Source organism: Mixophyes fleayi, chromosome 5, assembly GCF_038048845.1.
Source record: "Mixophyes fleayi isolate aMixFle1 chromosome 5, aMixFle1.hap1, whole genome shotgun sequence".
NCBI lineage: Eukaryota > Metazoa > Chordata > Amphibia > Anura > Limnodynastidae > Mixophyes > Mixophyes fleayi.
Window position 1 is genome coordinate 1198711 of NC_134406.1, and position 25001 is coordinate 1223711.

The 25001-nt window shown below is 47.5% G+C and overlaps 1 protein-coding gene across 3 annotated transcripts in view; it reads left to right on the forward strand.

Annotated features, from left to right (window-relative positions):
• The first annotated feature begins 206 nt into the window (after window positions 1-206).
• The window catches only part of PLEC (plectin), a 239186-nt gene continuing 214391 nt past the window's right edge, over window positions 207-25001 (forward strand). For 2 of the 3 annotated variants that reach the window (XM_075211520.1, XM_075211523.1), the window contains exons 1-2: window positions 208-259; window positions 17439-17634. In XM_075211520.1, coding sequence (XP_075067621.1) covers window positions 17445-17634 — 190 coding nt within the window. In that variant the 5' untranslated portion in view covers window positions 208-259; window positions 17439-17444. Of the gene's footprint in view, window positions 260-17438; window positions 17635-25001 lie in introns of all 3 variants that reach the window. The other variant, XM_075211519.1, reaches the window with a different exon arrangement.

The following is a 25001-nucleotide window of genomic DNA, read 5'->3' on the forward strand; positions in this document are numbered from 1 at the left end:
CTTAGATATTAGACACAGGTGCCCGTTATTCCCTCACTCACTCTCTCTTTCTGTCTCAGACATCTCACTCTCCCTGTCATGTGCTGTCTCTCCTCCCTGTCTCTCTTTCCAGGATCTGCCTGCTGTGGGCGTGAGATGCCTCCTTCCTAGGAGGGCCTTGTGCCTCTCTCCTCCCCTCCCCAGCTGTCTGCCTCCTTCTCTCCAATATTTTCAGCCTGGCACTGAGATGGATTTCTTGCGGTGATCCCAGGATGCTGCGGTGAGGAGACAGGACATGGGGGTAACACCGGGTCTGTACAGTGCAGGAGTCAGGTGTCAGAAGAGGAGGGAGACTGGGGGGGTGACAGGGGACAGAGACTGGGGGGGGGTGATAAAGGAAGGTGACTCAGGGAGGAGAAGGTGTGTGAGGACAGGTGGGCACTGGATAGATGGAAGGGACACAGAGAGGTGACCGGCACTGATCCTCCTCCAGCCTCTCTTGGAGGTTAGCGTTAGCCTCAGCGCCTCTTGTAGTCCATGTGTATAACAAGAATGGAGGAGGCTGCAGAAGATTCTGGTATTGGGGTCACACACACTCAGGGGCTGTTAGATGGGGTCTATAACCTCTGCAGCATATAAAGCGTGGGGCAAGTTAATGTCTATATCACCGCACACCGTGGTAAACTAAAACAAGCCCAGCATTAACCCATTCCACCCAAAGCTCTGCATTCAGCAGAATAGACTGCAGAGCAGCATCAGCCTCCAGAGTAGGGGAGGGGGCGGTGTAGCTGGAGGTGTGCTGTACCATGTCAGCATATAATATTATTATATATATTATATAAAGCACCACTACGTTACGCAGTGATTATCTTATTATCTAGGCTTATTATATGTGCACTCACACGAGGTCCTGCAGATCTAGTTACCGGCCCATGGGCTACTAGATGTACATGAGGTATTGTGCTGTACACATTGTTGTGTTGTATCTGTAACGTACACACTGATTCTCCTCTGGTGCATACACCGCCGCCTGCAGAGACAGGCAAGGGTCCTCTCATTTCTTTCTTAGCCTTTGGACTTTTGAACTGAACTTCATTTGGGTGTCTAATATCTGGATTCCTGAGAGATGTAGTGTGTATAATGTGTGGAGGGTGCAGGTTGGGGTGTAGAACAGAGCACCCATCATACCTGCACTGTAATGATAGAAAGGACACAGTTGTCAGACAGGGTTCTGTACCATGACTTGTCCTGGTGAGATAGTTGGGGGTCCAGGGAAACATCCCGGGACTAGCGGTAATGTCCGGTGCATGTGATCAGATAGCAGCTATAGACTCTGATGATGCACAATACAGCGCGGTACCGCGCCGGCTGCCTGGAGATATTTTCTTGTTAAATTGCAGCAATAACTCATTGTTTCTATATCTGTGACAAGTGACTCTATAATTTACGTGGCGACACATTTGGGTCATGGGGTGGCTGGGAGTCACCGAAATACAGGGGGCAATGAGAGAAAACACCAGTGAGCACTGCGCAGCAGACATTAAACCAGTGTGAGGTCTTTATCTGATTATCTGCAATGTACATGAATTAATTCTGTGTGACATGGAGGTATGTGTGCTTCTACCTGCGTGTAAGGCACAGTCATGTCTATGTCATGGTTACCTGTATACTTCTACGCGGTCCTACCTGCGTGTAAGGCACAGTCATGTCTATGTCATGGTTACCTGTGTCCTTCTACGTGGTCCTACCTGCGTGTAAGGCACAGACATGTCTATGTCACGGTTACCTGTGTCCTTCTACGCGGTCCTACCTGCGTGTAAGCACAGTCATGTCTATGTCACGGTTACCTGTGTCCTTCTACGCGGTCCTACCTGTGTGTACGTGTAAGCACAGTCATGTCTATGTCATGGTTACCTGTGTCCTTCTACGCGGTCCTACCTGCGTGTAAGCACAGTCATGTCTATGTCACGGTTACCTGTGTCCTTCTACGCGGTCCTACCTGTGTGTACGTGTAAGCACAGTCATGTCTATGTCATGGTTACCTGTATCTTTCTACACGGTCCTACCTGCGTGTAAGCACAGTCATGTCTATGTCATGGTTACCTGTGTCTTTCTACGCGGTCCTACCTGCGTGTAAGCACAGTCATGTCTATGTCATGGTTACCTGTATCCTTCTACGCGGTCCTACCTGCGTGTAAGCACAGTCATATCTATGTCATGGTTACCTGTATCCTTCTACGCGGTCCTACCTGCGTGTAAGCACAGTCATATCTATGTCATGGTTACCTGTATCCTTCTACACGGTCCTACCTGCGTGTAAGCACAGTCATGTCTATGTCATGGTTACCTGTGTCCTTCTACGCGGTCCTACCTGCGTGTCAGCACAGTCATGTCTATGTCATGGTTACCTGTATCCTTCTACGCGGTCCTACCTGCGTGTAAGCACAGTCATATCTATGTCATGGTTACCTGTATCCTTCTACGCGGTCCTACCTGCGTGTAAGCACAGTCATGTCTATGTCACGGTTACCTGTGTCCTTCTACGTGGTCCTACCTGTGTGTCAGCACAGTCATGTCTATGTCATGGTTACCTGTGTCCTTCTACGCGGTCCTACCTGCGTGTAAGCACAGTCATGTCTATGTCATGGTTACCTGTATCTTTCTACACGGTCCTACCTGTGTGTAAGCACAGTCATGTCTATGTCATGGTTACCTGTGTCCTTCTACGCGGTCCTACCTGCGTGTAAGCACAGTCATGTCTATGTCATGGTTACCTGTATCCTTCTACGCGGTCCTACCTGCGTGTAAGCACAGTCATATCTATGTCACGGTTAGCTGTATCCTTCTACACGGTCCTACCTGCGTGTAAGCACAGTCATGTCTATGTCATGGTTTCCTCTGTCCTTCTACATGGTCCTACCTGCGTGTAAGGCACAGTCATATCTATGTCACGGTTACCTGTATCCTTCTACACGGTCCTACCTGCGTGTAAGCACAGTCATGTCTATGTCATGGTTTCCTCTGTCCTTCTATGCGGTCCTACCTGCGTGTAAGGCACAGTCATATCTATGTCACGGTTACCTGTATCCTTCTACACGGTCCTACCTGCGTGTACGTGTAAGCACAGTCATGTCTATGTCATGGTTACCTGTATCCTTCTACACGGTCCTACCTGCGTGTACGTGTAAGCACAGTCATGTCTATGTCATGGTTACCTGTATCCTTCTACGCGGTCCTACCTGCGTGTAAGCACAGTCATGTCTATGTCATGGTTTCCTCTGTCCTTCTACATGGTCCTACCTGCGTGTCAGCACAGTCATGTCTATGTCATGGTTACCTGTATCCTTCTAAGCGGTCCTACCTGCGTGTCAGCACAGTCATGTCTATGTCATGGTTACCTGTATCCTTCTAAGCGGTCCTACCTGCGTGTAAGCACAGTCATGTCTATGTCATGGTTACCTGTATCCTTCTACGCGGTCCTACCTGCGTGTAAGCACAGTCATATCTATGTCATGGTTACCTGTATCCTTCTACGCGGTCCTACCTGCGTGTAAGCACAGTCATGTCTATGTCATGGTTTCCTCTGTCCTTCTACATGGTCCTACCTGCGTGTCAGCACAGTCATGTCTATGTCATGGTTACCTGTATCCTTCTAAGCGGTCCTACCTGCGTGTCAGCACAGTCATGTCTATGTCATGGTTACCTGTATCCTTCTAGGCGGTCCTACCTGTGTGTAAGCACAGTCATGTCTATGTCATGGTTACCTGTGTCCTTCTACGCGGTCCTACCTGCGTGTCAGCACAGTCATGTCTATGTCATGGTTACATGTGTCCTTTTACGTGGTCCTACCTGCGTGTAAGGCACAGTCATGTCTATGTCATGGTTGCCTGTGTCCTCCTACGCAGTCCTACCTGCGTGTAAGCACAGTCATGTCTATGTCATGGTTACCTGTGTCCTTCTATGTGGTCCTACCTGCGTGTAAGCACAGTCATGTCTATGTCATGGTTACCTGTGTTCTTCTACGAGGTCCTACCTGCGTGTCAGCACAGTCATGTCTATGTCATGGTTACATGTGTCCTTTTACGTGGTCCTACCTGCGTGTAAGGCACAGTCATGTCTATGTCATGGTTGCCTGTGTCCTCCTACGCAGTCCTACCTGCGTGTAAGCACAGTCATGTCTATGTCATGGTTACCTGTGTCCTTCTACACGGTCCTACCTGCGTGTAAGCACAGTCATGTCTATGTCATGGTTACCTGTGTCCTCCTACGCGGTCCTACCTGTGTGTAAGCACAGTCATGTCTATGTCATGGTTACCTGTGTCCTCCTACGCGGTCCTACCTGCGTGTAAGCACAGTCATGTCTGTATCATGGTTACCTGTGTCCTTCTACACGGTCCTACCTGCGTGTAAGCACAGTCATGTCTATGTCATGGTTACCTGTGTCTCTCTGACCCATCCCCCTAATTAAAGCAGCTTCTCCAAATTTCTATCATCCAACCGCTTATATGACTCTTGCACTGTTATTATACAGGAGTGGGGGCAATATGTCCTTCTTGTGTCTGTTCTATGGTGTATTATTCTGTTTCTTCCCCAAGGGTGTATCTGTACACTGAGCGCTTCAATGTTTCCCCCTCACACAGTGTAACACCTCCCTGTGTACTGTCTGGATGGATTCAGAGTAAAGATAGACAAGTGTGTAACTTTTCTCTTCCATGTCCCCCTGTGTATTAATTACAGAATAAACCAGTGAGTACAACACTAGTAATATGCAAAACAGGCCACCTGCTCCCAGCACCATCTCATGATGTCTGTGCCAAGGAACTAGTGATTAGAGCTCCCTGGTGAGTACAGACGGAGTGCGCCTAACTCTGTCATCATGTCTAGGGGGGTTTAGATAAATAATGCCCCCTCCCACTGTACAATATATAGTGTGTACTGTCCCTCCTACAGTGAGGTATATAGTGTGTGTACTGTCCCCCCTACAGTGCAGTATATAGAGTGTACTGTCCACCCTACAGTGCAGTATATAGTGTGTACTGTCCCCCCTACAGTGCATTATATATTGTGTGTACTGCCCCCCCTACAGTGCAATATATAGTGTGAACTGTCCCCCCTACAGTGCAGTATATAGAGTGTACTGTCCCCCCTACAGTGCAGTATATAGTGTGTACTGTCCCCCCTACAGTGCAATATATAGTGTGTATTGCCCCCCCTACAGTGCATTATATATTGTGTACTGTCCCCCTACAGTGCAGTATATAGTGTGTACTGTCCCCCCTACAGTGCATTATATATTGTGTACTGTCCCCCCTACAGTGCAGTATATAGTGTGTACTGTCCCTCCTACAGTGCAGTATATAGAGTGTACTGTCCCCCCTACAGTGCAGTATATAGTGTGTACTGTCCCCCCTACAGTGCAGTATATAGAGTGTACTGTCCCCCCTACAGTGCAGTATATAGAGTGTACTGTCCCCCCTACAGTGCAGTATATAGCGTGTACTGTCCCCCCTACAGTGCAGTATATAGTGGGTACTGTCCCCCCTACAGTGCAGTATATAGAATGTACTGTCCCCCTACAGTGCAGTATATAGAGTGTACTGTCCCCCCTACAGTATAGTATATAGTGTGTACTGTCCCCGCTACAGTATAGTATATAGTGTGTACTGCCCCCCCTACAGTATAGTATATAGTGTGTACTGTCCCTCCTACAGTGAGGTATATAGAGTGTACTGTCCCCCCTACAGTGCAGTATATAGAGTGTACTGTCCCCCTACAGTGCAGTATATAGTGTGTACTGTCCCTCCTACAGTGCAGTATATAGAGTGTACTGTCCCCCCTACAGTGCAGTATATAGTGTGTACTGTCCCCCCTACAGTGCAGTATATAGAGTGTACTGTCCCCCCTACAGTGCAGTATATAGAGTGTACTGTCCCCCCTACAGTGCAGTATATAGCGTGTACTGTCCCCCCTACAGTGCAGTATATAGTGGGTACTGTCCCCCCTACAGTGCAGTATATAGAATGTACTGTCCCCCTACAGTGCAGTATATAGAGTGTACTGTCCCCCCTACAGTATAGTATATAGTGTGTACTGTCCCCGCTACAGTATAGTATATAGTGTGTACTGCCCCCCCTACAGTATAGTATATAGTGTGTACTGTCCCTCCTACAGTGAGGTATATAGAGTGTACTGTCCCCCCTACAGTGCAGTATATAGAGTGTACTGTCCCCCTACAGTGCAGTATATAGCATGTACTGTCCCCCCTACAGTGCAGTATATAGAGTGTACTGTACCCCCTACAGTGCAGTATATAGTGGGTACTGTCCCCCCTACAGTGCAGTATATAGAGTGTACTGTCCACCCTACAGTGCAGTATATAGAGTGTACTGTCCCCCCTACAGTGCAGTATATAGTGCGTACTGGCCCCCCTACAGTGCAGTATATAGTGCATACTATCCCCCCTACAGTGCAGTATATAGTGTGTACTGTCCTCCCTATAGTGCAGTATATAGAGTGTACTGTCCCCCCTACAGAGCAGTATATAGAGTGTACTGTCCCCCCTACAGTGCAGTATATAGAGTGTACTGTCCCCCATACAGTGCAGTATATAGAGTGTACTGTCCCCCATACAGTGCAGTATATAGTGGGTACTGTCCCCCTACAGTGCAGTATATAGCATGTACTGTCCCCCCTACAGTGCAGTATATAGAGTGTACTGTACCCCCTACAGTGCAGTATATAGTGGGTACTGTCCCCCCTACAGTGCAGTATATAGAGTGTACTGTCCACCCTACAGTGCAGTATATAGAGTGTACTGTCCCCCCTACAGTGCAGTATATAGAGTGTACTGTCCCCCCTACAGTGCAGTATATAGTGGGTACTGTCCCCCTACAGTGCAGTATATAGAGTGTACTGTCACCCCTACAGTGCAGTATATAGAGTGTACTGTCCCCCATACAGTGCAGTATATAGAGTGTACTGTCCCCCATACAGTGCAGTATATAGTGGGTACTGTCCCCCTTACAGTGCAGTATATAGAGTGTACTGTCCCCCCTACAGTGCAGTATATAGAGTGTACTGTCCCCCCTACAGTGCAGTATATAGAGTGTACTGTCCCCCCTACAGTGCAGTATATAGAGTGTACTGTCCCCCCTACAGTGCAGTATATAGTGGGTACTGTCCCCCTACAGTGCAGTATATAGAGTGTACTGTCACCCCTACAGTGCAGTATATAGCGTGTACTGTCCCCCCTACAGTGCAGTATATAGTAGGTACTGTCCCCCATATAGTGCAGTATATAGAGTGTACTGTCCCCCCTACAGTGCAGTATATAGTAGGTACTGTCCCCCATATAGTGCAGTATATAGAGTGTACTGTCCCCCCTACAGTGCAGTATATAGAGTGTACTGTCCCCCCTACAGTGCAGTATATAGAGTGTACTGTCCCCCCTACAGTGCAGTATATAGTGGGTACTGTCCCCCCTACAGTGCAGTATATAGAGTGTACTGTCCCCCCTACAGTGCAGTATATAGAGTGTACTGTCCCCCCTACAGTGCAGTATATAGAGTGTACTGTCCCCCCTACAGTGCAGTATATAGTGGGTACTGTCCCCCCTACAGTGCAGTATATAGTAGGTACTGTCCCCCATATAGTGCAGTATATAGAGTGTACTGTCCCCCCTACAGTGCATCATCACTAGTAATCAGCACTTACACCCGACTTGTAGCTGGTGCAAGTGATACAGCTGAAAAACACGTCCCTGAGAGATGCCGGAGCTTGGATCGGATGCTGCTGCGTGCGCTCGAGCTTGGCCCGTCCTTACTGTACACTGACTACGGGCATACGCCCAGTCCCCTCCATGCTGCGTTTACTGGCATATTGTCCAGTTCTGGGCATGCGCAAAGCGATTTTAAAGAAATTATGTCTTGTATGTGCATTTACATTCCTTGATCAATCCGGCCCACAATGTGCATTGTAGATGATGATGATGATGATCATCAGTTATTTATATAGCGTCACTGATCCCGCAGCGCTGTACAGAGAACTCACTCACATCAGTCCCTGCCCCATTGGAGCTTACAGTCTAAATTCCCTAACACGCACATACAGACAGACTAGGGTGAATTTTGATAGCAGCCAATTAACCTACCTGTATGTTTTTAGAGTGTGGGAGGAAACCGGAGCACCCAGAGGAAACCCATGATGTAATGTACTCCAGTGATGAATAACATGGACGTTTTGGGTGGTAGCCTATGGCCCAGCAATAAAGGGGGCTCAGACTTTCCTTAATTGCAGTTCAGAGGTGCAAGTATTAATCTCAACAAGACAAAGCAGTATACTTACTAAACTGTGGGTTTCAAAAAATGGAGTAGCAAATAGCAACCAATCAGATTCTAGTTATCATTTATTTAGTACATTCTACAAAATGACAGCTAGAAAATGATTGGTTGCTATAGGCAAATTCTCCACTTTTTCTAACCCGCAGTTTAGTAAATATAACCCAAAGATAGAATTTGGGGTGAGGAGCTTGCAGAATATTCCAATGAGCTTGGGGAGAGGTTCTTGCTGTTGCAGTAAGTTGGGGCAATTTATTATGAATTTCCCCATTACCACAAAATATACAGGTGGTAAGTAATCATCATCATTTATTTATATAGCGCCACTAATTCCGCAGCGCTGTACATTCACATCAGTCCCTGCCCAATTGGAGCTTACAGTCTAAATTCCCTAATATAGACACACACTCACACACAGTAAGACAGAGAGGGAGAGACTAGGGTCAATTTTGATAGCAGCCAAATAACCTACTAGTATGTTTTTGGAGTGTGGGAGGAAACCAGAGCACCCGGAGGAAACCCATGCAAACACAGGGAGAACATACAAACTCCACACAGATAAGGCCATGGTCAGGAATTGAACTCATGACCCCAGTGCTGTGAGACAGAAGTGCTAACCACTAGGCCACTGTGCTGCCCAAGTAATCTTTTATGAAAAGATAGAGAGAACTGAGCCTTACTACGAAGATGCTGGTCTGCAGAGCTTATATTCTGTTTATTCTGTTCTGAGATGGCGTCAACAGAACCAGTATCTCAAAGTCTTCAAAGCTTTGTTATTCTGCATATATAGTGCGGAATGATGAAGCGGATCTTGAAGATTGCATAGACGGAACCCCTGCAGAATGGCCCATTCTACCAGTCTTGTCACAACTTTTCTCAGCTCTTTTTAAATGCAATAATCATATCTCCCAACTGTCCCAATTTTTGTAGGACAGTATCGGTTTTAGGGCTCTGTCCTGCTCGCGGACATGTTTGTCCCGTGGGAGGTATCTTACGCTCACTGTGAACTAGGTGTTGCAGTGTTTGGAGTGGAAGGGAGGTCTGTAATGGGCAGCTTAGTACTATACAGCACTAGGCAGTCCTCTGGGCGTGTGGCCATCTACTCATCATGGCATGGCCACACCCCCATCGCTATGAGGCCACGCCCCCTGCCCCGCTGCCGGGGACTGAAATGTTGGGAGGAATGAATGACAGCAGTCCCGGTGTCCCCTCATGATTTCAAGAAGCTGAAAGGAGCAGCCATTTTATGACCAATGTGTGTTCTAAAGTGATAGGAGGTGGATGTGACTTGTTCACATGAGCATTGTCATATGTATCCGCAATCGCACAATGCTACATGCAGATCCACTATCCGGGGACCCATCGATGACCGGGCAGTAGGAGGGCATCTTGAGATTCATACTCCTTGATTCATGCTAGTTTGACTAAAGCGTCACCTGTGAAAGTAACAGGACACTGGGCTATTTCCTGTGTCATATATATTCGCTTTGTGTAACATAATACTTTGCTATATTGGTGTCAGCAGAGACCGGTCTGTAATGTGCACTGTGTGACACAAGCACCGGTCTGTAATGTGCATTGTGACACAAGCACCGGTCTGTAATGTGCATTGTGACACAAGCACCGGTCTGTAATGTGCACTGTGTGACACAAGCACCGGTCTGTAATGTGCACTGTGTGACACAAGCACCGGTCTGTAATGTGCATTGTGACACAAGCACCGGTCTGTAATGTGCACTGTGTGACACAAGCACCGGTCTGTAATGTGCACTGCGTGACGCAAGCACCGGTCTGTAATGTGCACTGCGTGACACAAGCACCTGTCTGTAATGTGCACTGTGTGACGCAAGCACCGGTCTGTAATGTGCACTGTGTGACGCAAGCACCGGTCTGTAATGTGCACTGTGTGACACAAGCACCGGTCTGTAATGTGCACTGCGTGACGCAAGCACCGGTCTGTAATGTGCACTGTGACGCAAGCACCGGTCTGTAATGTGCACTGTGTGACACAAGCACCGGTCTGTAATGTGCACTATGTGACGCAAGCACCGGTCTGTAATGTGCACTGTGTGACACAAGAACCGGTCTGTAATGTGCACTATGTGACTCAAGCACTGGTCTGTAATGTGCACTGCGTGACGCAAGCACCGGTCTGTAATGTGCACTATGTGACGCAAGCACCGGTCTGTAATGTGCACTGTGACACAAGCACCTGTCTGTAATGTGCACTGCGTGACGCAAGCACCGGTCTGTAATGTGCATTGTGACACAAGCACCGGTCTGTAATGTGCACTGTGACACAAGCACCGGTCTGTAATGTGCACTATGTGACGCAAGCACCGGTCTGTAATGTGCACTATGTGACGCAAGCACCGGTCTGTAATGTGCATTGTGACACAAGCACTGGTCTGTAATGTGCACTGTGACGCAAGCACCGGTCTGTAATGTGCACTGTGACGCAAGCACCGGTCTGTAATGTGCACTGTGACGCAAGCACCGGTCTGTAATGTGCACTGTGTGACGCAAGCACCGGTCTGTAATGTGCACTGTGACGCAAGCACCGGTCTGTAATGTGCACTATGTGACGCAAGCACCGGTCTGTAATGTGCATTGTGACACAAGCACCGGTCTGTAATGTGCACTGTGACGCAAGCACCGGTCTGTAATGTGCACTGTGACGCAAGCACCGGTCTGTAATGTGCACTATGTGACGCAAGCACCGGTCTGTAATGTGCACTATGTGACGCAAGCACCGGTCTGTAATGTGCATTGTGACACAAGCACTGGTCTGTAATGTGCACTGTGACGCAAGCACCGGTCTGTAATGTGCACTGTGACGCAAGCACCGGTCTGTAATGTGCACTGTGACGCAAGCACCGGTCTGTAATGTGCACTGCGTGACGCAAGCACCGGTCTGTAATGTGCACTGCGTGACGCAAGCTCCGGTCTGTAATGTGCACTGTGTGACGCAAGCACCGGTCTGTAATGTGCACTGTGTGACGCAAGCACCGGTCTGTAATGTGCACTGTGTGACTCAAGCACTGGTCTGTAATGTGCACTGCGTGACGCAAGCACCTGTCTGTAATGTGCACTATGTGACGCAAGCACTGGTCTGTAATGTGCACTGCGTGACGCAAGCACCGGTCTGTAATGTGCACTATGTGACGCAAGCACCGGTCTGTAATGTGCATTGTGACACAAGCACCGGTCTGTAATGTGCACTGTGTGACGCAAGCACCGGTCTGTAATGTGCACTGCGTGACGCAAGCACCGGTCTGTAATGTGCACTGCGTGACGCAAGCACCGGTCTGTAATGTGCACTGTGTGACGCAAGCACCGGTCTGTAATGTGCACTGTGTGACACAAGCACTGGTCTGTAATGTACACTGCGTGACGCAAGCACCGGTCTGTAATGTGCACTGTGTGACGCAAGCACCGGTCTGTAATGTGCACTGTGTGACGCAAGCACCGGTCTGTAATGTGCACTGCGTGACGCAAGCACCGGTCTGTAATGTGCACTGTGTGACGCAAGCACCGGTCTGTAATGTGCACTGCGTGACGCAAGCACCGGTCTGTAATGTGCACTATGTGACGCAAGCACCGGTCTGTAATGTGCATTGTGACACAAGCACCGGTCTGTAATGTGCACTGTGACGCAAGCACCGGTCTGTAATGTGCACTGTGTGACGCAAGCACCGGTCTGTAATGTGCACTGCGTGACGCAAGCACCGGTCTGTAATGTGCACTGTGACGCAAGCACCTGTCTGTAATGTGCATTGTGACACAAGCACCGGTCTGTAATGTGCACTATGTGACGCAAGCACCGGTCTGTAATGTGCATTGTGACACAAGCACCGGTCTGTAATGTGCACTGTGACGCAGGCACCGGTCTGTAATGTGCACTGTGACGCAAGCACCGGTCTGTAATGTGCACTGTGACGCAAGCACCGGTCTGTAATGTGCACTGTGTGACGCAAGCACCGGTCTGTAATGTGCACTGCGTGACGCAAGCACCGGTCTGTAATGTGCACTGCGTGACGCAAGCACCGGTCTGTAATGTGCACTGCGTGACGCAAGCACCGGTCTGTAATGTGCACTGCGTGACGCAAGCACCGGTCTGTAATGTGCATTGTGACACAAGCACCGGTCTGTAATGTGCATTGTGACACAAGCACCGGTCTGTAATGTGCACTGCGTGACGCAAGCACCGGTCTGTAATGTGCACTGCGTTACGCAAGCACCGGTCTGTAATGTGCACTGCGTGACGCAAGCACCTGTCTGTAATGTGCATTGTGACACAAGCACCGGTCTGTAATGTGCACTGTGTGACGCAAGCACCGGTCTGTAATGTGCACTGTGACGCAAGCACCGGTCTGTAATGTACACTGTGTGACGCAAGCACCGGTCTGTAATGTACACTGTGACGCAAACACTGGTCTGTAATGTGCACTGTGTGACGCAAGCACCGGTCTGTAATGTGCACTGTGTGACGCAAGCACCGGTCTGTAATGTGCACTGTGTGACACAAGCACCGGTCTGTAATGTGCACTGTGTGACGCAAGCACCGGTCTGTAATGTACACTGTGACGCAAACACTGGTCTGTAATGTGCACTGCGTGACGCAAGCACCGGTCTGTAATGTGCACTGCGTGACACAAGCACCGGTCTGTAATGTGCACTGTGTGACGCAAGCGCCGGTCTGTAATGTGCACTGCGTGACGCAAGCACCGGTCTGTAATGTGCACTGCGTGACGCAAGCACCGGTCTGTAATGTGCACTGTGTGACGCAAGCACCGGTCTGTAATGTGCACTGCGTGACGCAAGCACCGGTCTGTAATGTGCACTGCGTGACGCAAGCACCGGTCTGTAATGTGCACTGCGTGACGCAAGCACCGGTCTGTAATGTGCACTGTGACGCAAACACTGGTCTGTAATGTCCACTGCGTGACGCAAGAACCGGTCTGTAATGTACGTGACGCAAGAACCGGTCTGTAATGCGCACTGCGTGACGCAAGTACCGGTCTATAATGTGCACTGGGCCTGATTAATGAAGGCACGTTGTGGCTGGATCACTTATAAATAACTTATTGTATAAATATATTTAAATTCTTACTGCAGTGCGTCAATATATATCATTGCAAATGTATCGATTTCTGATGCAATAGGTATTTGTTTAAGGAAATCTGTTGTGTAAGTTTGAGAGGAAATCCTCATTTAAGTTAATTAGGCCTTTTTTGATGTGTAAGTGTTCGACATGTCTTCTTAGTTTGAAGAATGTAGACAGCATGTGATTTGGGAAATCACAAATTAGTGTAAATTTTGGTAAAATTATAAAATTGCATTAACTCCAAGTGTAGAGGATTTTACATCCTGAGATCTGATGTAATATTTCAGATGTTGTGGTGCCGCTAGCAGCTATGTAAAAAGGTGATAACCCCTCCAGGCTGATCTATGTGCAGGCTGGGTAAAGGGGCAGGAGGCCGGATTACGTCCTGCCAGGGTATGTGTGCAGAACTGTATATAAAGAGCTGTTTGACCATGTAATGTATCATTATTCCATCTGTACCGTTCTGGAGATCACTAGTACCATAAACTAGTGTGTAACTGTCCTTATAAGGGCTACTTGAGCTAATAAACATCACTGCTTCCAGATCCTGCTTTGACACCTACTTACCTGCTGTAATTCCTGTGACCTACAGATTAGACCAATCTAATCCATTATCTGGTTGCACTGAGGTTGGGACCCAGCATCCAGTACCAAACTCTGCCCGCTACCTGCAGCTCTGGCCAGTGTGTGTGTGATAAACCAGGGGGGATCCGTCCACAGCAACCCTGATCTGAAGGAAGAGGTGAGGTGTACTAGCCAAGTGCCCAGCAAGGGGGTACACTAGCAGCGAGAGTTACCCTGAAGGACGCAGGTCTAAGTGCCGGCGAAAGAGCCTAGTGGTGGCAGCAGAACCCCTCCTACTGCGATTAGAAGGGCACAATTTGGGATGAAGAAAGGGGACGTGGCAAGGCAAGGCCAGCCCAGCCGGTCCCCAGCAGCACGGACAGGGTGGCATAGGAGTTCCATCCTGTCACAATATGTATATATATATATATATATATATGTATATATATATATATATATATGTATAATCATCATCTATTTATAGTCTTGTTTTGTGAACTGGACAACTGGATTTTGCAGATATAATATATATTTACATATTGTAATTGTTTATAATTCCATATATATATATATTTACATTAGATCTGAAACATGTTACAGTGTCCAGATCACTATAAATGTTATGAATTGTGGATGTTATTACATTTATTGAATTGTTTATCAGCGGTACCCTTGTTATCTTTGGTCTGTGGATCTCCCAGCGGGCAGTGTGCTGAGGTTGGCAGGTACCTCACCCCCACTATGCAGGGACCCCACTTTGTGCAGCTCCTTCCATTACTAAGTGAACATTTTGTGCACACCCCACCTTAATATGTAAAATATATGATTGTTACATAGAATTTGCTGCATTTCCACAAAACCTGCTCTATCTTTACATATTTGCAAATGACCTCAATTGTGTGATATAAAAAGAGACACCGTGATATAGATTTCAAGGTGCAAATCTTCCCCAAAACCACCACAACCAATCAGACGCTTGGAGCAATGCACAGATAGAATCTATTTGGTGACAGGATAAAGTGGTTGTAGTGCAGATTTGCACAGTGATAGTATATGAAGATGTTTGTGTTACATGATATACAATGTGTACAGTAGTGTGTGTCAGTGCCGTTAGACAGGCGTGGCTGCACTGGTAAGAGGAAGTGTGTAAATTGTGATTAATTCGTTAGTGCTGGCAGATAGGAGCCAGGAACCACGTGACGACACAAGCAGCAGTAAGTGTACGTGTCTGGACATTGTGTGTACTTTGTGTGTTATTGTGGGGACCAGTGTGAGGATGTGCACGTGTGATTCCTTCCATCCACACACAGGGACAGCATAGAGTTCATTTGGTGCAGCACAGGATTAATATAGTGTTTAGCACTGTGTGATAATGTAGCATTGAATATCCTCTTATTATTGTAGGTGCCTCTATTACACCATAATCCCGTTATATAACCTCTAGTTATCACTAGGTACCCTACATGGGCAGACGTATGTGGACCCCCCTCTAAACAGTGTTTGGCCATTTCAGCTACAAGTACATACAGCCCAGCACCCAGCAGGAGAATGAGTGGTACTGAGATCTCAGAGACTGTTATAGGATGAGAACAAGTCATTATAATGCTGTTATTGTGAGCTGTGCACATACCATGTAGTGTAGCTTCATATTGTTACCTCTCAATGCCATTATACAGCCTCTTGGTGGCACTGTACACACACTTCACCAGCGCCTGTCACCTACACAACTAATCATTAATTGATCCGGCCACATAAATACAGATATATTCCATTTACTGTGTGTTACATTCTATTTTCCCTTCTGAATGCAGTCAGTTATCTTCCGGGCAGGTATGAATATTTATGAGATCACAGTCAGGACAGCTACATTAAATAAAGCCTAAGGCAGCAAGTACCAGATGGAGAGGGATTGGCTCATTATAATATCTGATTGTCTCAAGAATGGTTGTGTGTTATCTCTATATTAATAATTCTGTATCTATGGCTGTACTGTTAATGTGACAATGTAATGCACCATATAACCCCAGGCCGCTATCACCATCTCTGGCCAGTGCCAGACCATATAGTAGTATGGACAGTGCCAGTAGAGGATCTCAAAATTTTAATCTAATTAAAAAAAAAACACCTCTCAGACATGGCAATATTTATCTGATGTGAACAAGCATCTCTCACACATAGGAATACCCTTCTGATATAAACAAAGCATCTCTCAAAACATGGGAATACTCATCTGATATGAACAAGTCATTTAAGTTTTATTTTTACTTTCTGGTGAAGGACTGATACATCCCACTGATGGGCACTAACTTTTGACTCTCTAGTAAAGAGCCGATTAAGTCGAGCAGTCTGCACCTTCATTATCATCATCATCATTTATTTATATAGCGCCACTAATTCCGCAGCGCTGTACAGAGAACTCACTCACATCAGTCCCTGCCCCCATTGAGGCTTACAGTCTAAATTCCCTAACACACACACACACACACACAGACTAGGATCAATTTGATAGCAGCCAATTAACCTACCAGTATGTTTTTGGAATGTGGGAGAAAACCGGAGCACCCGGAGGAAACCCAGGCAAACACGAGGAGAACATACAAACTCCTCACAGATAAGGCCATGGTCGGGAATTAAACTCATTGCTGTGCGGCAGAACTGCTAACCACTTAGCCACCGTGTTGCCCATTACTGGAGCACAGTCAGGCGGTCATCTCCTAAAGGATGGGCTATCGTCTGATTTATCAATGGGCAAAAAGCCCTATTGCCTGTGAAACCCTGTACCCCTGATACAGCACTGTGCTGTGGGATAATAAAGAAATAACATTGATTGTCTGTAGCTCTGGTTATGAGTACTTACCATGTTTACCAGCAAAAGGACTTTTCACCTATCGATAAATCAAGTCCTACAGACTACACAATTATTACCCACAGTGCCCGTGTCTGTCTATACTGACTAACAAATACAAAAAACACTATACTGTCCTTATACATTATATAATGGTATAATGCTGTCTGTCCTCACCAGTGAGGAGGGTATGAGTGTGATATATTACAGAAGATTATGGACGTATGTAGAGAAAGGAAGGTGCATTAGTGAGGTGTATTAGTGAGGTGTATTAGTGTGGTGTATTAGTGAAGTGTATTAGTGAAGTGTATTAGAGTATTAGTGAGGTGTATTAGTGAGGTGTATTAGTGTATTAGTGAGGTGTATTAGTGTATTAGTGAGGTGTATTAGTGAAGTGTATTAGTGAGGTGTATTAGTGAAGTGTATTAGAGTATTAGTGAGGTGTATTAGTGAGGTGTATTAGTGAGGTGTATTAGAGAGGTGTACTAGTAAGGTGTATTAGTGAGGTGTACTAGTGAGGTGTATTAGTGAGGTGTACTAGTGAGGTGTACTAGTGAGAGCCGCTACAAGTGCAGGGATCACACTGATTGGCGTTATCCTCTTACAGGAGCTGATGTCGCTGGACAGGAAGGAGAGGTCCAGGATGGCCGAGGATAGCTCTAGTGCCAGCAGTGGTTCACCCACCCCGGGGGACACACTGCCCTGGAACCTATCTAAGAACCAGCGTGTCAAGAGGTCGTCCTCGGCCTCTGGTGGGGGCACCGTGCTGGATGCGGCAGAGAGAGCAGTCATAAGGATTGCGGGTAAGAAAAATATTACTTTATTTCATTCAAATAATATGTGAATATGCTCATTACACAGCGATGACCCCAGTGTGTCACTCACCAGACCAGATCCTAACGCCGTCCATGTATGCAAGTTCTGTAGATCTGTTATAATATGCTGTGTAGTTATGTAGCTCTGTTAGGATATCTTGTGTATCATGTTCTGTAGATCTGTTATAATATGCTGTGTAGTTATGTAGCTCTGTTGGGAAATCTTGTGTATCATGTTCTCTAGATCTGTTATGACATGCTGTGTAGTTATGTAGATCTGTTAGGAAATCTTGTGTATCATGTTCTGTAGATCTGTTATAATATGCTGTGTAGTTATGTAGATCTGTTAGGATATCTTGAATATCATGTTCTGTAGATCTGTTAGGACATGCTGTGTAGTTATGTAGATCTGTTAGGACATCTTGAGTATCATGTTCTGTAGATCTGTTATAATATGCTGTGTAGTTATGTAGATCTGTTGGGAAATCTTGTGTATCATGTTCTCTAGATCTGTTATGACATGCTGTGTAGTTATGTAGATCTGTTAGGAAATCTTGTGTATCATGTTCTGTAGATCTGTTATAATATGCTGTGTAGTTATGTAGATCTGTTAGGATATCTTGAATATCATGTTCTGTAGATCTGTTAGGACATGCTGTGTAGTTATGTAGATCTGTTAGGACATCTTGAGTATCATGTTCTGTAGATCTGTTAGGACATGCTGTGTAGTTATGTAGATCTGTTGGGATATGTTACTTTTATAGATCCTGCTACACTGGCAGTAGCCATCTTTTTTTTCTTTACACCACTGTAAGGTTTTGATGTATCTGTATTAGGGAAGGGCTCCCAGCAAGGGAAGGACATGGACATATAGTCAGTGATGCTTATAAGGTATATTCGTATTGTATAAATTATTGTATATGTAAATATGAATCTATGACAGTGTAAATACTTAGTTTGCTGTGGGTGTTACACCAAAGAACATAACCAGCGGCCCCCGGGCCGGTCCCATAGTGGGCTACCTTGGGCTGGGTCACTGGGGCCACCTGCATTTTATCCCCTTTAATATGCCCTAATAGGCTGCTGAGCTGAGTGTTGCCAGCCGGCCCCTGGACACTACCGTGTAGTATGTGTGTAATTGTTGCTCTGTATTTTTGGGGTGAAACATGTCGGTCCCAGCACATAGTCCCAATCACTCTGGGTGTTTAGTGATCATTCAACAGAGGACGTCATATCTCACTGAGACAAAGCTCATACATAGACTCACACCGGGAATGTACCAATGTCGGCCTCACTTTTTCTGCCAAGAAATTGGAGACAAGAGTTGTGGTGTGAGCTGTATCGTTTGTTATAATACCGTGTGCACAGCTACGTCTCTGTTCCTGCATGTACTCCTCCGCAGAGCAGGTGTATGTATCCAGCTCTGTCTCTGTTCCTGCGTGTACTCCTCCGCAGAGCAGGTGTATGTATCCAGCTCTGTCTCTGTTCCTGCGTGTACTCCTCCGCAGAGCAGGTGTATGTATCCAGCTCTGTCTCTGTTCCTGCATGTACTCCTCCGCAGAGCAGGTGTATGTATCCAGCTACGTCTCTGTTCCTGTGTGTACTCCTCCGCAGAGCAGGTGTATGTATCCAGCTCTGTCTCTGTTCCTGCGTGTACTCCTCCGCAGAGCAGGTGTATGTATCCAGCTCTGTCTCTGTTCCTGCATGTACTCCTCCGCAGAGCAGGTGTATGTATCCAGCTACGTCTCTGTTCCTGTGTGTACTCCTCCGCAGAGCAGGTGTATGTATCCAGCTACGTCTCTGTTCCTGTGTGTACTCCTCCGCAGAGCAGGTGTATGTATCCAGCTACGTCTCTGTTCCTGTGTGTACTCCTCCGCAGAGCAGGTGTATGTATCCAGCTCTGTCTCTGTTCCTGCATGTACTCCTCCGCAGAGCAGGTGTATGTATCCAGCTACGTCTCTGTTCCTGTGTGTACTCCTCCGCAGAGCAGGTGTATGTATCCAGCTACGTCTCTGTTCCTGTGTGTACTCCTCCGCAGAGCAGGTGTATGTATCCAGCTACGTCTCTGTTCCTGTGTGTACTCCTCCGCAGAGCAGGTGTATGTATCCAGCTACGTCTCTGTTCCTGTGTGTACTCCTCCGCAGAGCAGGTGTATGTATCCAGCTACGTCTCTGTTCCTGCATGTACTCCTCCGCAGAGCAGGTGTATGTATCCAGCTCTGTCTCTGTTCCTGCGTGTACTCCTCCGCAGAGCAGGTGTATGTATCCAGCTCTGTCTCTGTTCCTGCATGTACTCCTCCGCAGAGCAGGTGTATGTATCCAGCTCTGTCTCTGTTCCTGCGTGTACTCCTCCGCAGAGCAGGTGTATGTATCCAGCTACGTCTCTGTTCCTGCGTGTACTCCTCCGCAGAGCAGGTGTATGTATCCAGCTACGTCTCTGTTCCTGTGTGTACTCCTCCGCAGAGCAGGTGTATGTATCCAGCTACGTCTCTGTTCCTGCATGTACTCCTCCGCAGAGCAGGTGTATGTATCCAGCTACGTCTCTGTTCCTGCGTGTACTCCTCCGCAGAGCAGGTGTATGTATCCAGCTCTGTCTCTGTTCCTGCATGTACTCCTCCGCAGAGCAGGTGTATGTATCCAGCTCTGTCTCTGTTCCTGTGTGTACTCCTCCGCAGAGCAGGTGTATGTATCCAGCTACGTCTCTGTTCCTGTGTGTACTCCTCCGCAGAGCAGGTGTATGTATCCAGCTACGTCTCTGTTCCTGTGTGTACTCCTCCGCAGAGCAGGTGTATGTATCCAGCTACGTCTCTGTTCCTGTGTGTACTCCTCCGCAGAGCAGGTGTATGTATCCAGCTCTGTCTCTGTTCCTGCATGTACTCCTCCGCAGAGCAGGTGTATGTATCCAGCTACGTCTCTGTTCCTGTGTGTACTCCTCCGCAGAGCAGGTGTATGTATCCAGCTCTGTCTCTGTTCCTGCATGTACTCCTCCGCAGAGCAGGTGTATGTATCCAGCTACGTCTCTGTTCCTGTGTGTACTCCTCCGCAGAGCAGGTGTATGTATCCAGCTACGTCTCTGTTCCTGTGTGTACTCCTCCGCAGAGCAGGTGTATGTATCCAGCTCTGTCTCTGTTCCTGCATGTACTCCTCCGCAAAGCAGGTGTATGTATCCAGCTCTGTCTCTGTTCCTGCGTGTACTCCTCCGCAGAGCAGGTGTATGTATCCAGCTACGTCTCTGTTCCTGTGTGTACTCCTCCGCAGAGCAGGTGTATGTATACAGCTCTGTCTCTGTTCCTGCATGTACTCCTCCGCAAAGCAGGTGTATGTATCCAGCTACGTCTCTGTTCCTGTGTGTACTCCTCCGCAGAGCAGGTGTATGTATCCAGCTCTGTCTCTGTTCCTGCATGTACTCCTCCGCAGAGCAGGTGTATGTATCCAGCTACGTCTCTGTTCCTGTGTGTACTCCTCCGCAGAGCAGGTGTATGTATCCAGATCTGTCTCTGTTCCTGCGTGTACTCCTCCGCAGAGCAGGTGTATGTATCCAGATCTGTCTCTGTTCCTGCATGTACTCCTCCGCAGAGCAGGTGTATGTATCCAGCTCTGTCTCTGTTCCTGCGTGTACTCCTCCGCAGAGCAGGTGTATGTATCCAGCTACGTCTCTGTTCCTGTGTGTACTCCTCCGCAGAGCAGGTGTATGTATCCAGCTACGTCTCTGTTCCTGTGTGTACTCCTCCGCAGAGCATGTGTATGTATCCAGCTACGTCTCTGTTCCTGCATGTACTCCTCCGCAGAGCAGGTGTATGTATCCAGCTACGTCTCTGTTCCTGTGTGTACTCCTCCGCAGAGCAGGTGTATGTATCCAGCTACGTCTCTGTTCCTGTGTGTACTCCTCCGCAGAGCATGTGTATGTATCCAGCTACGTCTCTGTTCCTGTGTGTACTCCTCCGCAGAGCAGGTGTATGTATCCAGCTCTGTCTCTGTTCCTGCGTGTACTCCTCCGCAGAGCAGGTGTATGTATCCAGCTACGTCTCTGTTCCTGTGTGTACTCCTCCGCAGAGCAGGTGTATGTATCCAGCTACGTCTCTGTTCCTGCGTGTACTCCTCCACAGAGCAGGTGTATGTCTCCAGCTACGTCTCTGTTCCTGCATGTACTCCTCCGCAGAGCAGGTGTATGTATCTAGCTACGCCTCTGTTCCTGTGTGTACTCCTCCTCAGAGCAGGTGTATGTATCCAGCTACGTCTCTGTTCCTGCATGTACTCCTCCGCAGAGCAGGTGTATGTATCCAGCTACGTCTCTGTTCCTGCATGTACTCCTCCGCAGAGCAGGTGTATGTAACCAGCTACGTCTCTGTTCCTGCGTGTACTCCTCCGCAGAGCAGGTGTATGTATCCAGCTACGTCTCTGTTCCTGTGTGTACTCCTCCGCAGAGCAGGTGTATGTATCCAGCTCTGTCTCTGTTCCTGCGTGTACTCCTCCGCAGAGCAGGTGTATGTATCCAGCTACGTCTCTGTTCCTGCGTGTACTCCTCCACAGAGCAGGTGTATGTCTCCAGCTACGTCTCTGTTCCTGCATGTACTCCTCCGCAGAGCAGGTGTATGTATCTAGCTACGCCTCTGTTCCTGTGTGTACTCCTCCTCAGAGCAGGTGTATGTATCCAGCTACGTCTCTGTTCCTGCATGTACTCCTCCGCAGAGCAGGTGTATGTATCCAGCTACGTCTCTGTTCCTGCGTGTACTCCTCCGCAGAGCAGGTGTATGTAACCAGCTACGTCTCTGTTCCTGTGTGTACTCCTCCGCAGAGCAGGTGTATGTAACCAGCTACGTCTCTGTTCCTGCGTGTACTCCTCCGCAGAGCAGGTGTATGTCTCCAGCTACGTCTCTGTTCCTGCATGTACTCCTCCGCAGAGCAGGTGTATGTATCTAGCTACGCCTCTGTTCCTGTGTGTACTCCTCCTCAGAGCAGGTGTATGTATCCAGCTACGTCTCTGTTCCTGCATGTACTCCTCCGCAGAGCAGGTGTATGTATCCAGCTACGTCTCTGTTCCTGCATGTACTCCTCCGCAGAGCAGGTGTATGTATCCAGCTACGTCTCTGTTCCTGCATGTACTCCTCCGCAGAGCAGGTGTATGTATCCAGCTACGTCTCTGTTCCTGCGTGTACTCCTCCTCAGAGCAGGTGTATGTATCCAGACTGTTCACGCCTCCTCTGTGTAATCATGGTGATTGGAGCAGGGATCATGTTCTACTGTTTAAGTAACAATAAGCGTCTATTTATTAGAGGGAGATAATCCCTAATCCTGTGAGAGGGGATCTTTCATAGGGTTCAGGGCTTCCCCTACTTACCAGAGCCACGGGCCAGTAAAGGCTGTTGCAGGCAGGTAACCATCATCTTTGCAGAGTGAAGTCCATTTATGAATTACCGCTGGTCCTCTGATGGGTATGAGCTCAGGACTGGCATGGTAAGTGTCCTCTTATAGCCAACATCACCGGGAGCTGAGCATCGGTCACCTCCCACGGGGACATCGCTACGATAATAACTAACTGTGAACCTGCAGATTATATACAGTATATAATAAACTAACAATAATATTACATGGCACAGGCAGCAGTTTGTGGTGCACACCAAGGTCCTACGGAAACATCACCTCCTCTCCTTCTAGAGACACATCTGTAACATTTTCCATACATTGACAGATCTGCAGCAATTAGTTACTGCAGTCTGTATTAATAGGATATAGTGGTAATGAGATCTCAGACATGAGCTGGGAGCTGACACAATAGAATTTGATTCCTGGGTGTTTATACAAATCCAGATCTTCAGAGACCAGATCAGCCGTTTATTAAAACCAGAGATAAATCATCTGAAATGCTGGATGGTTCTGTGTAAGATTGTTACAGATGGGTCGGTTGTCCGCTCCAAGTCCCGCATACATCTACAAGGACAATTACTTTATAGCATCGCAGGTCCTGATTCTTGTACAAAGCTCTGGGGGGTTACACTGTAACATATAATAACTATACATTGAGCAAACTACAATCAGTATATTAAGAATTGGTAGGTCCTGAGTGACTGCTGCTCACTATATGTGTGTATTTTATGTACAGTTCATGCACAAGCCAGTAATGGAGGGAACTCCAGCAGGACAGGTCATTGTGATATCCCTGTTTGGCCACAGATGAATGAATTAGATACAATAAATAGAGGAAAGCTCTGTATCTGATTGGACGGTTATCAGTGTGGTTTGGTAAAGGCTGCTTAGCTCCACCCCCCAGTTTCACTTTCCAGCTCAGTAATAAGGATCTCAGACATGGTGGCGTCGTAGGAAGGAACGGTAATATGACTTTAATTGTACCCATCATATGCAGATAAAGCCATGGTGACTGCCCGGCGCTGCGCAGTTTTGTGGCAGCTACTTCTGAATCAGTTATCACTAGGAGTAACTGTGTATATTGTTTTACTGGCATATTGTGAATATTGTGACATTATTAGTAATTTTTAATAAATGTTCAGAATGAGTTTTGACATAGGATAAAAATCTTTCTCTCCTGTAGACATAATGGTCTTTATTTATTAATGTCCGCGTTTTTAACATGATCCTTTTCAAGTCTTATCACAAAAATAAGAATTACAAGTTCATGAGTATTTATTAAAAAGCTTCACCAGGAACAGCAGTAACGCAAAGAGGAGAGTCCTTTATATGTCCTCTCACTTCCTGGTGGCCTCTTTCTGTTTTGCAGGATCCCACGCTCCCACGCCACCACGCTCCCACGCTCCCACGCCCCCACGCTCCCGTGCTCCCACGCCCCCACGCTCCCACGCTCCCACGCTCCCCACGCTCCCACGCTCCCACGCCTGGTGTCAGGTTGGTAGTTAGTGCCTATTTTACCCCTCACCACAGAGCAGGCACAGCTGATAGGAAGGCACTGTGATCAGCGGCTGATACCTATGGCACTATCGGGAATGACCGCAGGTCGCTGTCCCCTTCGAGGAAACGATAACTGGTTGGTCCTTGTCCAGCTCAGTGAGGAGGGGCATTGTGAGTTTAGAAGGGGTACAGTCACTCTGACGCCAGGTTAGCACTGTCCAGGCAATTTAGGACTAGTTTCCGTTTTAAGTGGAAACACTGAGGTTCCCCATTTCCACGCTTGGTTTTAGGTATCGGTCTGGTAGCTGACCCGTGGTGCTCTTACTCCGCCACCAAAAACTGTGACCTTATTTAACCATCTTATATTTGTCTCAGTGTCTTTATTTTTAGTTAAGTATGAAAAAGGTCTTGTGAAGGGGAAAAGGCCATACACAGTGGGCAATTTATAAATCGGCCCTCATGTGTGGTATTATTATTATTATATCTTCTTTATAA